The sequence below is a fragment of the Cetorhinus maximus genome, chromosome 9 (genome assembly GCF_964194155.1).
Source record: "Cetorhinus maximus chromosome 9, sCetMax3.hap1.1, whole genome shotgun sequence".
Classification (NCBI taxonomy): Eukaryota; Metazoa; Chordata; class Chondrichthyes; order Lamniformes; family Cetorhinidae; genus Cetorhinus; species Cetorhinus maximus.
The window spans coordinates 45,066,815-45,081,667 of record NC_135887.1 but is presented as its reverse complement, the minus strand read 5'-3'; the positions used below and the strand labels follow the sequence as shown (position 1 = coordinate 45,081,667).

General features: G+C 42.3%; 1 protein-coding gene across 1 annotated transcript in view; it reads left to right on the top strand.

Annotated features, from left to right (window-relative positions):
• Positions 1 to 402: 402 nt before the first annotated feature.
• The window catches only part of gusb (glucuronidase, beta), a 31,742-nt gene continuing 17,291 nt past the window's right edge, over positions 403 to 14,853 (top strand). Inside the window, exons 1-5 of the mRNA XM_078548616.1 lie at positions 403 to 625; positions 4,000 to 4,188; positions 8,471 to 8,652; positions 13,246 to 13,388; positions 13,768 to 13,961. Of these exons, the coding sequence (XP_078404742.1) occupies positions 446 to 625; positions 4,000 to 4,188; positions 8,471 to 8,652; positions 13,246 to 13,388; positions 13,768 to 13,961 (888 nt within the window). The 5' untranslated portion in view covers positions 403 to 445. The remainder of the gene's footprint in view (positions 626 to 3,999; positions 4,189 to 8,470; positions 8,653 to 13,245; positions 13,389 to 13,767; positions 13,962 to 14,853) is intronic.

Below are 14,853 nucleotides of genomic sequence, written 5' to 3'. Positions count from 1 at the left end.
CCCTGGATTTCCCAGTTTGACTGCGCATATGAGGACTCCAGAAGCGGCTGTCAGTTTCAGAGATGTAAACTGATAGTTTCGCTCTAATTACTACCGCAAAATCCGGGACAATGCCCCCCTCTCCTGAGCTGCCCACTGCAATGCCCTGGAGATTAATCTTCAAATCCTGCAGGATTGGTAACCCCTGGGTTACACTGACACATCAAAGCTCTGCAACATGTTTGTTTGTTTCCACCAACATTATGTGACCAGTTAACCTTTAGGCTGTGTGTCCAGACAGGAGGCATAAGGGGTATTGCTGGTAAATGGGGATTATTCCAACTATTGCTTGAGCTGGGAATCCCGCGCGGAAATTGACATGGAACGCTGCGAAACTTCAACTGATACTTTTGCTGATCACGTGATGCGGTTTGAGGAAGTCAGCTGACGGCCAGCAGTTTGCAGAATGGTGGCGGTGTGGCTGCTCGGGTTTTCGCTGCTCGCCTCCACTTTTGCTCTAAGCCCCCGGGAAACCTCTTCCCGGGAGCTGAAAGAACTGAACGGATTATGGAGTTTCCGGGCGGATCAGTCCGCGAACAGGAACCAGGGATTCGAGGAGAGGTGGTACCGGCGACCCCTCAGGGAGGTAACGTCCCATTCATAAGATTAATGCTCTGGTGTCTCTGCATCAAAACCCGCTGAGAGGGGTAGTGCCCCATCACCCCCCCCCCCCCCCCCCCGCTACCCACTCCCCCTTGGATCTCTGGAGAAGGGTAATATCTTAGTCATCACATAAAAGGGCGCCGTTTCAGTTTGACCTTGGGTCAACCCCGAAGTGCTTTATAACCAATGAAGTAATTTAGCAGTGCAGTTGCGATTGTAATCTGGGAAATGTAGCAGTCAAATGGTACACAGCAAGATTTCGCATACAACAATGAAATAGGATGACTAGATAATCTGATTAATGATGTTGATTGAGGGATAAATATTGGCTAGGATGTTGGGGAGAATTCCCCATCTCTGCTTCCAAATAGTACACGGGATCTGCTGAGAGAGCAGATTGGGCCTTGGTTTAATGTCTCAACTGAAAGACTGCACCTTTGACAGTGCTGCACCTCCTCTGGAATGCCACCCTAGATTTTGTGCTCAAGTTTCTGGAGTGGGCCTTGAACCTTCTGACTCAGGCAAGGACTGTGTTCACTGTTCAAATGGCTTCCAAGAGACACTGTCCAAGTAAGCTAAGACCCCAGTAGCCCTCGAGATGGCTAACGCCTCAGTAAATTGACCTCCCAGTAAGGCCTGACCGATGTTCCCAGCCACCCCTAAGAGTGGTAATTAATTGCTTAAGAAAATAAGCTACTTGGAGGAATAAAAGGGATGGCTTCCATGCACATTATTGCCCAGCCCCATATGTTTTTTCCAAAATATACTTTATTCATAAAAGTTGTAAAAGTACATTTCAAAATGCCTTGAATTGAATATTACAGAAACTGCAACAAAATTTAACTTTTCACCATACAGCACATTCCAGTTTGATACAATTCCAGTTTGATACAATTGAAATACTCATGATATTTACAATATACATTCCATGCCAAGCATATAGCTTGAGAGCAAAACATTTCAAATTGAATATTAAAGGGTGCAATAGAATGTAACTTTTCTCCATACAGCATGTTGCACTCTGAGAAGTCTCAATATAATTTCAGTACCCTTGACATTCACAATGTACATTCCATGTTAGGCATACAGCTTGACGGGTTCTACACAGTTTCCAGCCCCTCGCTGAGCTATGGCTGAAAGGCCTTCGTCAGTGGCACTTTCCCATTATGCCTCTCTGGCAGCTGCCTCAAGCTTTAGTGCATCCCTCAGCACGTAGTCCTGGATCTTGAAATGTACCACAGTCTGCAACACACTGTTGAGGACAACTCTTTGCACTGGAAGACCAGGGCACTGGAAGACCAGCAAGTTCCATCAGACCAAAGAGCATCTCTCACCACGTTGCTAGTCCTCCAGCCACAGTTGATGTTTATCTGTGTGCATCCCTGGGAACAGCCCGTGGAGCACAGAGTCCTGAGTCGCAGAGCTGCCCAGGATGAACCTCAACAAAAACCACTGCATCTCTCTCCAGACCTTCTTTGCAAAGGCATATTCCAAGAGGTGGACAACAGTCCAGAGCCACCTCAAGGACAATGTATGCATTCAGTCCTGATTTTTTTTTTTTGTAAAAATATACTTTATTCATAAAATATCTTCAATCACATTCAAAACCATTTCAAAAACAACATTACAAGGGTACAATCCAGGTTAAACTTTTACAAAATGTATCACCAGGTGCATCAGTACAAACAATATTACAATCATTTACAGCCTTTCATTTTGATCTGTACAGCCCGAGGGGCTCTAAACATTTCCCAGTCTCTCGGTGCGCTGTGGTAGAAAGGTCTTAGACAGCGACCCTTCCCCATTGCGCCTTTGCGGCAGCTGCCCCAAGCTTTAGTGCGTCCCTCAGCACGTAGTCCTGGACTTTGGATTGTGCCAGTCCGCAACAATCGGTCGGGGACAACTCTTTGTGCTGGAAGACCAACAAGTTTCGGGCAGACCAAAGCGCGTCTTTCACCGAGTTGATGATCCTCCAGCTGCAGTTGATGTTTGTCTCGGTGTGTGTCCCTGGGAACAGCCCGTAGAGCACAGAGTCCTGTGTCACAGAACTGCTCGGGATGAACCTCGACAGCAACCACTGCATCTCTCTCCAGACTTTCTTTGCAAAGGCACAATCCACAAGGAGGTGGACAACGGTCTCTTCCCCACCACAGCCACCTCGAGGGCAACGTGCAGAGGGGGTGAGCTTCCTGGCGTGTAGGAAGGATCTGACGGGGAGGGCCTTTCTCACCACCAGCCAAGCTACGTCTTGGTGCTTGTTGGAAAGTTCTGGCGATGAGGCATTCTGCCAAATGACTTTGACAGTCTGCTCGGGGAACCATCCCACAGGGTCCACCCTCTCCTTATCCCTCAGGGCCTCTAGGACGTTACGTGCTGACCATTGCCTGATGGACTTGTGGTCAAAGGTGTTTTTCTGCATAAATTTCTCCACCAGGGACAGGTGGTACGGCACGGTCCAACTACTTGGAGCGTTCCGCAGCAGCGTGGCCAGACCCATCCTTCGCAACACCGGGGACAGGTAGAACCTCAGCACGTAGTGACACTTGGTGTTTGCGTACTGAGGGTCTACGCACCGCTTGATGCAGCCACACACAAAGGTGGCCATCAGTATGAGGGCGATGTTGGGCACGTTTTTTCCCCCTTTATCTAGAGGCTTGTACATCGCGTCCCTGCGGACACGATCCATTTTCGACCTCCAGATAAAGCGGAAGATGGCTCGAGTGATCGCCGTCGCGCAGGAGTCTGGAATGGGCCAGACCTGCGCCACGTACAGCAACAGCGAGAGTACCTCACACCTGATGACCAGGTTCTTACCCGCAATGGAGAGGGAGCGTCGCTCCCACATGCCCAGTTTCCTTTTCACCATAGCCACTCGCTCCTTCCAGTTTCTAACGCATGCCCCGGTCCCTCCGAACCATATCCCCAGCACCTTCAGGCCGTCAGCCCTGACAGTGAAGGGGACAAAGGATCGGTCAGCCCAGTTCCCAAAGAACATGGCCTCGCTCTTCCCACGATTTACCTTGGCTCCCGAGGATGCAAAACTTCACCTAGTGGGGACATTATCAGTGTGAAACATACCAGCATCCCCCCTCCTCTCTTTAAGGTAACATGTACGTTATCAGATCAAAAAATACTGTCCCGCACCACATCTTGTATATGGTATCCATTCAACATGTAATAGCAGTGTCGTCAAGAACTGTGGGCCCCTGATTTTAACTCTGTGTAAGGTTTTGAACATGTTAAAATTGGGCTTTGCATCTCATCAGAAGAACCTTTTGAATTGCACCAGATATTTGCATTTTAATTGTGTGTTTGCACTATACTGCATCACAATGTATTCTCTTTGTCTCTTGTTAGACAGGGCCAGTGATTGATATGCCTGTTCCAGCAAGTTACAATGACATCACACAGGACCACAAGCTGAGAGATTTCATTGGCTGGGTGTGGTATGAAAAGGAGGTTTGGATGCCAAGGCACTGGATTTCACCTGATGCTGGGATGAGAGTTGTACTCCGTGTTGGCAGTGCCAATTACTACTCTGTTGTTGTAAGTGTTTCAAATCATTTTACATTGCACTATGTTAACGTTTAGAGAAAAAGAAAATTTCACTAGCAGTTGTATTTTGTATTTGAGTATGTTGAATTCTTTGGAAGGAGCAGGTGAGAATTAGGGTTGTGATTAGATCAGCAAAGTGAGTGATGTGATAAAATTATAGGCCTTTCAGCTGATGATTTGCCAATGAACTAATCATGTTTAGAAATGTAACTGCAACTCACAAAATTGAAGTAACAAACAATATTTAGTCTCTGGGACAACTACAAGTAATGATGTAAGATCTTGCTCAGGGATGGCCTGGTTCTACCTTTTGTTTGATAAGTTTGCAGGCTAAGTTTCTGTTAAAAGGTTAATATTGCAACCTCTGATTCAATGACTTGGATTCGGGGAGACAATGCAAATTGACTACATGTGCAGATGATACCAGTGACTCCAGGAAAGGGTGGGGGCGTGATGGAGCTGGGAAGGGGAGGGATTAGGATGGGAATTTTGGTGGAAGGGGGAGGGGTTTGGGGAGGTGCTGGTGAGCAGGAGAGTGTTGTGGAATTGAAGATGGTATATCAGAGATTACAGAATGAGCCAGACAAAATGTGTAGATGGACAGAGCAATGGCAAATAAATTTTACACCAATAAATGTACAGTCCATCACATAGGAAGGAAAATAGGTGACATGTACTCCACGAAGACTGTTGTCGAAATAATTAACGAAGTTTAAGTAAAGTTTTCTGAGTAGACTTGAGATTCAGGAAGATTACTCAATACAAAGCAGCAATCTACAAAGATAATGGAAGATTGCACTATATAGCCAAAGCATGATCAAATTGCATATTCCTCTTGTCAGATCTTGCCTCAAGTACAGATGCAGTTCTGGTAACCAAGAAACAAGATGTTTAAGTGCTGGTAGCAATGCAGAGAGAAGCTGTGAGGCTAATCCTTAGCATTGAAGGTTTGCATTATGAAGAAAACCTGGAGAAATTTGAGCTTTTCAGCTTGGAGAGAACTATGAAATATGCAAAGGAGTACAAAAGATACTTCTGCAATACTAATAAATTAAACTGTGAGCATAGAATGGAAGTATGCTAATTCAAATAAGTCAAAGGTAAATGTAGCAGTTCCAGATAGAGCAGTGAAGGAGAAAACTCTGGAATAATCTTAAATAATTAAATGCTGCAGGGCTTTTTTTGGGTGGATGAGTCAAGATGAGCCAAATCAACTTCCTCATCTATAACTAGTTTCATAATTTGTCTCCCCAAGAACACTGCTGGTCATTAAGGAGAAGGCAAAAATAGGAAGTTTTGACAATCCATCTGGCCTTTTCTGACTGATATTTCTGCAGCACCAGGAAAAGGATAAAGCATTACATGAGTAAATCGAGAGGGCAACACAATGAACAAATGTTTTGTAAAAAAAAGAACATTTTTTTTTACATATTCCTCCTGCTACAGGAGGATCAATCATTACAATTGGATTGTATGTTAAAATAGTTTTGTCACATTATTAGATCTCCCGAGGATAAATGTTCTATTCATTTCCACCTGCCAGTTTTGTGCCCCTCTCTCTCTCTTCGCTTCAGGTGTTAATATTTAATGTATTCCCTTAATGGGCACAGGACACTCCAGCATTTCACTCAAGTGACCATTGTTCATATTGGCCTTGATATTGAGCCCAATCCTGGCCTCACCTAACATTCCATATGCAATGGAGCTGCATCTGGAGAGTGATCTATAATGGAAATGCTGGTTGACTTGATAAGGCCAATGGTAGCACTCATATGGCTGAGCATAGTGAAGAAAAACAGGTTTACTTTCCTGTTGTACATGGCTCAATTACTTATTAAACCCGGTGAACCACTGGCTAGGATGGGTAGTTAAAATTTTGTGCAGACATTTATTGTTTTAATTACACTTAGAGGGCTTGTTTTGCAATTTTCTTGTGGATGTGGAGAAATTATAATAATTCCTCTTACTGTAAAATTGTTCTGGTGGCTGACAAATCAGACATTGTGACAAATATATAATACCAAAAGCAGCACAAATGAATTACCTAATAATTTGAGGGGGGGAATTTTAGGAAATGCATATTCTGATGTTATTTTTTTGAACATTTTTGGGAATATAGTGGTATTCTGTAAAGAAAGCTGCGTGTGTGTCCATGGGTAATTAAACTGGGAGAAGGTTCAGAGAGGCATCTTTGAGATGAAAGGTAAAGGTGCAAGATACAAGCATTTATAATGAGAGGCTCTGGTGAAGTGGATTTACAAGTAAGTAGGTTGGGTTTTAAAATTTGCATTAGATGATAGGTAAAGACTTGACTTTTCAGCTGCTAAATTTCAAAGAGAGTTTAAGGGATTTTTACAACTTAACAAAGGTTTCATAAGTAAACAAGGGAAGGTTATTACATTTTAGTGGACCAGAAAGTGGAGGCAATAAGAAAACAGGAAAGATTTTTATATTTTGGAAAAGTTGAGTTCAAAGAGGCGCTTAGGAAAACGGAGTCTAAGATGAAAGGGAAAAGAGGACATTTAAGGAAAGACGTTTAGTTGAATTGTGGTGGCTGTGTGGGGAAGATGTTCTGAGATCAACTCCATGCTGAGAAGAGTTGTGAATTTGAAGCAGCCATCCAGTTTCAAGCCAGAAAAGTCTTTTTTGTCAAAAAGCAGTCTGTTTCTGAACTTCTTGGGTTTCCATAGAGGAGTGAAAGGGAGTGAGAAGTTGTGTGGTATACTTTACTAAAGCAGCAGCAGTTTTTGCCTTGGATAATATTACTGGATTTTTATGGTTGAAAATCTATAAGGGAGCTGTTACCAAGTAGTTTACTTATGTGTTCTAACCAAGTGGTTTTTTTGGGGGGCGGAGGGGGGAATGTTTTATAAGACTGTTTTAACTGTGTAATTTTAATCCTGCGTGCTTAAGTTTTTTTTTCTTTCTGTTTATAAATTTTTAAATTTTTTAATCCTAGAAGTGTTATTGGGATTCTATGCTTCTGAGATCAGTAGTTTTCTCCTTGTTTTCAAAATGCAGGAAAAAATGTTATGATCAGAAGACAAGTTTCCCTCTGGGATTTGGCTTGCTCGGCAAATAACATCGGCTGCAGTCATAACAATACTGTAGCTCGTTATGTTTTAAACTGACATTTTTTTGCAGTACTTTCGGAAACAATGTTAATTAAGACTTTGAACTTGCGTGCATTTTGCACAGTGAAATTCAGCAATAAGGACTACATTCGGAAACCTTTGTACCGAACTATTCTGTGAATCACATTTTAATGCATCTGTCCACTCCTCTAGGCTTGTTTTTTTTTTAAACAAGAAAAGTTCACTTATGGAAGTCTCACTGGACAGATTTTCTTAACTGAGCAGAGGGAAGGGATTCATTATGGATAACATTTGTTTAAGTGAAAATTCTGATCAAGGAAGTAGTTTTACTGTATGTGGAATGGTACAACTTCATATTGTTTTTGTCTGACTTTGTAACATAAAAGTGTCTTTTTTTTCTCTTTGGTTGACATGTTGTAGCAGTGCACAATTAGTGGCCAATGCTACTCTGATCTTGCCAACAGGAGCAAACACCCAAATTCCCTCTGGAACTTATTTGCCCACATCAGAATGTAAATGCTGTTGTACAACAAACACTACTGCAGAACCACCAACATGATCATAGAGAGTGGACTGCTTCATTCTGACATAGAGCCTCTTAGTTCAACTGCTCCTTTTCTTCTTCCAGTTTTAGATATAATATCAACAAGGGCATTCCAGCCACTTAGTTTTACTGAGTGGCAGGAGGAGGAGTCCCAAAAATTGAGACAGCACTATTATTGACAGCACCATGGTTAAGTGTAGTGCAGGTCTCAATATGAAAATATTTTAAAAATCCAAAGAACATTACTATCAAACTCCAGAGATCACAGAGGTATCAGGTGACTTTGGGCTGTGCTGCATAACTCTACTTTTGGATGGGAGGCAGGGCTACGTAAACAAATTTCAGCTGATGTGTCTTAGATTTAGGGCAATGATTGAGGAATTTTGTGTGTATTGATGTTTTAGTGTAAAACTGCCACAGTGCCACTCTCACGCCATTATATGCTAAAAATTCCAGGAAGTACTGTGTCTTTTTCTTTGACTAACAATATAAACTTAAATATCATTTATACTGTGCATATATTTGGATCACTTAACCAATATTTTGGGAGAAACACCAAAGTGCCAATAACTTTAGTATTTTTTGCTAAGGAATTAGTGTCATAATTGATGTGAGTGTTTTGTCTTTTTTGTAGTGGGTAAATGGTGCTGAGGTTGCCTTTCACGAGGGTGGCCACCTTCCTTTTGAAGCAGACATCACTAAAGTTATTCAGAGCAGCTCCACTCTTCAGTGCAGAATCACCATTGCAGTAAACAACACACTTACTCCATATACTTTACCTCCAGGAAGAATTCAATACATGACTGATACAGGAAGGTGAGATTGAATAAAATAGACTTTTTTTATTTGTTCTTGATGTGGGTGTCACTGGCAAGGCCAGCATTTATTGCCCTTGCACTTGAAATGGTGGTGACGAGCCAACTTCTTGAACCACCGCAGTCCATTTGACTTTTCTGCAGTCATTTGATCCAATGGAGTGGCTTGTTTGGCCGTTTCAGAGGGCAATTAAGAGTCAACCACATTGTTGTGGGTTTGGGGTCATTTGTAGGTCAGACCAGCTAACAATGGCAGATTTCCTCCCCGAAGGGCATGAGTGAACCAGATGGGTTCCTACAACAATCTGCTGGTTTCAAGATCATCATTACTGATGACTAGATTTTTACTTCAGATTTATTAATTAATTGAGTTAAATTCCTACAGCTGCCGTGGGATTTGAACTCATGGCTGCGGAGCATTAGCCCAGGCCTCTGGATTACTAGTTCAATAACATCAGCACAATGCTGCCATCCCTGTAAGTGTTGTAGTAAACAGTATATTGTTTTTTCTGTTTTGTATTTGAAGTGTTTTGTCACTTTTTAACAATTTAGAATACAAGTATACACATGTATCTGCTTCTGAACCCCCGCTTCCTGATAAATCAGAAGGTTCCTTTGTTCTTTTTCTACAGCAAAGGGCAATACATCCGGGACTTGGCACACCCTACTGGCAGGTTTTTTTTTTATATAGCATTTCTTTTTAACTAAAATGTCCTTTTATAGAAAAGCATAAACAGTAAACACAAACATCACATCTCCTTCCCCTTTAGCCATTTGAAGTGTTTTGTCACTTTTTACCAATTTAGAATACAAGTATACACACACGTATCTGCTTCTGAACCCCCACTTCCTGTGTAAATCCAGAAGGCTCCTTTATTCTTTTTCTACACCAGAGGGCAATACATCTGGGACTTAAACACAAACATCACCGTGTTCTTGATACCAAAAACTGGATTTTTGTTTTGTTAGCAATATTGGGATTAATTTTCTTTTTAGTTTGCTAGTAAACTACATCTCAACATTTTTCAAGTTTATCTACTTAAGCTAAAAGGCTTTTGGAGAATATAAGGCCTTTTTTTTAGTGGGATACTGAGCTGCAACTGCACCTTTAACTCTTGAATTTTACTGAAATGCCTAGTCACCAGAAATATTCTCAGTGCTGAAGCTGGTGTGGAGGGAGTGGGGAAATTCGAGCATTCTTCAGAAGATGCTGATTAATATTTGACATGGTTTCACACTGAGTGCAGGTCTTGGTAAGAGAATTTTTTTTTAAATCCAAAGAAAAGCACTATCAACCTCCCAGAAATCTCAGTTGCGCTGGTTTATGAGGTGACTTCAGGCCATGCTGCAGCAACATTATTGAGTGTAACGTACACCAATGTAATACAATGGCCCTGTAGTAATGCTCCATGGCTGGGACTAGGCCATGTGCATTGGCAGGCTGCCTGACTGTAGCAGAGGTGCCACTGCCAAGCCTGATTCTGTGTATGCCTGACGTTCACACACCAGTGCTTTGAGTGGGTACTAGGGCAAGACAAAATCAGGAGCTATAGCTATGTTTATCCCTTTGTTTCCAGCCTAGGAGCACTGTGGCCAATTGCAATACTCCTGCTATTGCATGACTGAGATCAGCTAACTTAACACAAAGGTAGCTAACTTGGCACAAAGGTTCAATCAGGGTTGGTTGTAAATAGAGGCTATGTCTGAGATTTGAAACATACACGAGAGAATAAGTCAACTGTTGTCTGTGGCTGCCTCAGAAGGTTTTTGTTTTCAACATTGTTTTCAACTGGCACTTAGGACAAAATGGTTCTGATATAAAAGTATTAAATTAAAAAACAATGCAATCAGAAAAGCTAAAATAAACAAGTACCACATAATAGACTTGTTAGCAAAACTGAAGTCCATGGCACTCGAGGACCGGTGACCGTGTAGACACAAAATGTCTAAGGGAGCACACAGTAGTGGGAAATCGTTATTTTTCGGACTGGAGGGAAGTGTAGAATAGTGTGCCCAGGGGTGTTTTAGGACCATCATTCATTTTGATATACCTCAGAGACCTTGACTTTGGTATAGAGCGCATAATTTCAACATTTGCAGGTGACTCGTAACCTGGAAACATACTAAATGGTGTGGAGGTGGTAACAGATTTAAGGAGGACATAAACTGATGAAATGGGCAGGCTGATAGATGAAATTTAACACAGAAATGTGAAGCGATTCACTTTGGTAGGAAGATTGAGGAGAGGCAATATGAACTAAATGGTACAATTTTAATCGGGGTGCAGGAACCTAGAGACCTCGGGTGTGTGTATATAAGTCTTTGAAAGTAGCAGGAAAAGTTGAGAAAACTACTGAAAGGGTTTACAGGATTCATCACTTATAAATAGAGGCCTACAGTGCAAAAGTAAGGAAGTTATGCCAAATCTTTATAAAATATTACTTAGGCCCAAACCTATCCAATTTTGGGCACCACACTTTAGGAACGATATCAAAGAGTAACGATGGGAGGCAGCCCTAAGGAATTCTAGTCTTGTTCTCACTTGACATTTCAATGCATACACTTTCCAGCAGGGGTCAGTGTATTCTGATGAGAAGCAGGAACCCTGATTTTTTTTGCAGCACAATCCAGGATACTGAGACTAAAGACAGTGCCCTAAGCCATTTTAGTTGATTTGAGCCAACTAGAAAGATTCTAGGTCACAAAGCCAGCTTCCCTGATTAGACCTGGATCGCCTCGCCCTCTTAATCTTTTACCCCAGCTCTGCGAGTCTCTCTTGCAGCTTCCGTGCCACTCTTGATCAACTGCCACCTCCCTCCTTTCCCTCAGCCCCCCAACACACTCCTGGCCAACCTCTCACGTTCCACCCTCCATAAACTCGAGGTCATCTAAAACTCTGCTGCCCTTGTCCTAATTTGCAACGAGTCCTGTCCCCTGTGCTCGCTGACCTGCATTGGCTTCCAGTTAAGTGATTTTAAGTTGATTTTAAATTCTCATCCTTGTTTTCAAATCTCTTTGTGGCCTTGGCCCTCCCTATCGCTAATGTCCTCCAGCCCTACAACTGTCTGAGACATCTGCACTCGTTCAATTCTGGCCTCCTGAGGATCCCCCATTTTAAACACTCCTCCATTGGTAACCGTGCCTTCAGCTGCCAAGACCCTAAGTGTGCGCCTTATTCTCTAAGATGCTTCTTAAAATCTACCCTTGATCAAGCCTTTGGCCATCTATCCTAATATCTCATTATGTGCCCTGGTGTCAAATTTTGATAACACTCCTGTGAAATGTCTTGGGATGTTTTACTATGGCCAGAATTTTCATGTCAGCGTGCGATGTGTAAAATGACACGCAGTGACATCAGGTGTGCGTCCCGACATCATCGCGCGTCATTCAGATCTTTCGTTTGGCTGGCACGCACCCACGGAAACGTCAAAGGCCTGTTAAGGCCATTAAAAAAATCAATTAAAGTAATTATCAACACTGCCCGTCCAACTTTAAGGTTGGCGGGCGCGCGAAGAGCCCAAGTGGCCTTTGCGTTTTTCAGGAAACCCCATCGATGGGTGGAATGAGGTTTCCTGAAGGTTTTATTAAATAAATAAATACTATTTTCACAATTCATAAACATGTCCCAGCTCATGTGACACAGTCACATGAGGGGGCGTGTCTAAATAATTTTATCTTTCTTTATTTAAAACCTTCAATATGAACTGAATGTCCCTGAGGCAGCTCCGTGCCTCAGGGAGATTTCTGCGCTCTTTTGTGCGCAGGCCCCGACTCTGCCTCCTCCCCCCACCAGTACAGGTAGTGCTGAGTGCTACTGGCCGTCCATCTCGCTGGGCGGGCCTTAATTGGCCCGCCCACATAAAGTGGCGGTACGCAGCCAATTGCGGGCAGTGATCGGCTCCGCGCCCGTCAATTCCTGACCAGCCCACGCGACAAGCAGAAAATTCTGCCCTGTGTTATATAACTAGAAGTTGTCATTAGTCCCTGATATTTAGGGAAAGTCTGAATTTTTTTTAATTCTTTCACGGGATGTGGCTGTCGCTGGTCAGCATTTATTGCCCATCTTTGATAGCCCTTGAGAAGCTGGTGGTCAGCCGCCACCTTGAGCTGCTGCAGTCCACGCGGTGTAGGAATACCCACAGTGCTGGGGAGGGAATTCCAGGATTTTGATCCAGTGAAGGAATGGCGACATATTTTCAAGTCAGGATGTTGTTTGAGTTTTCTGAGTTCATACACTCACTGGGCAAAAATGCTTAGAATGTAAACATTCCAGAGAGATGGTAATCAAACAGTTGTATTGATTATTTTGGATTTGACTTATTCCATGTAATGAACTTATTTGAAAATGTTGCATTGAACGAAACATTACTTTAAGTTGTGCAGTTTTTTCTTTAGAACGCAAGAAAGATTAGTGGAACTACAAAGCTAATTTACAGGGGATTTTTGAATTCAAACTGAAATATTACCAGTATGTTCCACAGTAATGTAAGACACCCCAGTTACTGGTGATGTTCTCATGTTTAGGAGGCATAGAGTCTGAAAACAATGTTGAGCATTTAGTATCCCTGTTAAACTCATTTTTGGAATTCTTCAGATATCCTCCGGGTTATTTTGTGCAGATTACACAATTTGATTTCTTCAACTATGCTGGGATCCATCGGCCAGTTCTACTATACACCACACCCAATGTCTACATAGATGACCTAACCATTGTAACAGACATTCAAGATGACACAGGTAAGTCATTCTAGCAGTGAATGATTTGACTTCGCCCTATGAGAAAACCAGCACATGTAATCCTTACAAGTAAACACAGTAGATGCCAACATTAGCTTCAAATGCGTGATCATAGAAGACTGAAAGGATATTTCACAGCTTTCTATGCCAAAAACATTGTGCAGTACAATCTGATGGTATTCTTACCTGGATTCATTAATATTTTATATTATAGTATGCTTAGTCTGATGGGGAGTACCAGCTTTGGTAATGGGGTGCTGTAGTGTGACATTTATTTGAAATTTAACCCACTTTTATTCTGCATAAAAGGTGGAGAACACAGAAACCAAATAGCTTTCAGACTGTCTAATCTCAGGTAACTGATTCTGCTTTCCTCTAGGGATTGTACATTATAAAATATCCATACAGGGGAGTACACACTTTTCACTGTCACTAAAGTTGTCTGATCAAAGGGGACAGGTTGTTGCTACAATCGTAGATGGGCCTCCAGTTGGACAGTTGAGATTACATAGACCGACTCTCTGGTGGCCGTACCTTATGCATGAGAATCCTGCATACCTTTACAGCCTTGAGGTAAGAATCCCAAAATTTTCCATAAGTTACCATGTTAATATAACAGACTAGGTAGAGACTGAAAATAACAGAATAGACAGAGACTGAAAATAACAGAATCAACTGTGGCTCATTTGTTAGCACTCTTGCTTCTGAGTCAGAAGGTTGTGGGTTCGAGTCCAACTCCAGGACCTGAGCACAAAAATCAGGACTGACACTTCATTGCAGTGTTGAGGGAGTGCTCCAATGTTGGAAATCTTGCAGATGAGACGCTAAACTGAGACCCCATCTCCCTGCTTAGGTGGATGTAGAAGATCCCATGGCACTATTTCGAAGACGAGCAGGGGGGTTATTCCTGGTGTCCTGGCCAAATGTTTATCCCTCAATCAGCATCACAAAAAAACAGATGATTGTGTCATTATCATACTGCTGTTTGTGGGAGTTTGCTGTATGCAAATTGGCTACCCCACTTTCTACAACAGTGACTACACTTCACTGGCTGCAAGGTGCTTTAGGACGCTCCGTGGTTATGTAAGGTGCTGTATAATGCAAGTCTTTGTTTAGTCAGACTAGTCCAATAGCAGAATGTCAGGAATTGAAATAATCTTGAGGCCTTGTAACAGTGACATTTACTACAGTAATGTCTACAGTGGTAAAACAATTAGACATGCAATGACACCAGCTTCTCTGGGCCTGTAGTATTGTACAAATCTAATTAGATGTTGATGTATTTTCAAAATGTATATAACAGTTTATGACAAGATTATCATTCCTGCTGTGATTGTTATTGGAAAGCATTGCAAAGTTGATCCTTCCCTTTTGATGATAACGTATTGCAAAATAGACATGGAACAGATTGCTGGTCATTTATATGACCAATGAAGCTGTTTAACCTAATTTCTCACCAACATGA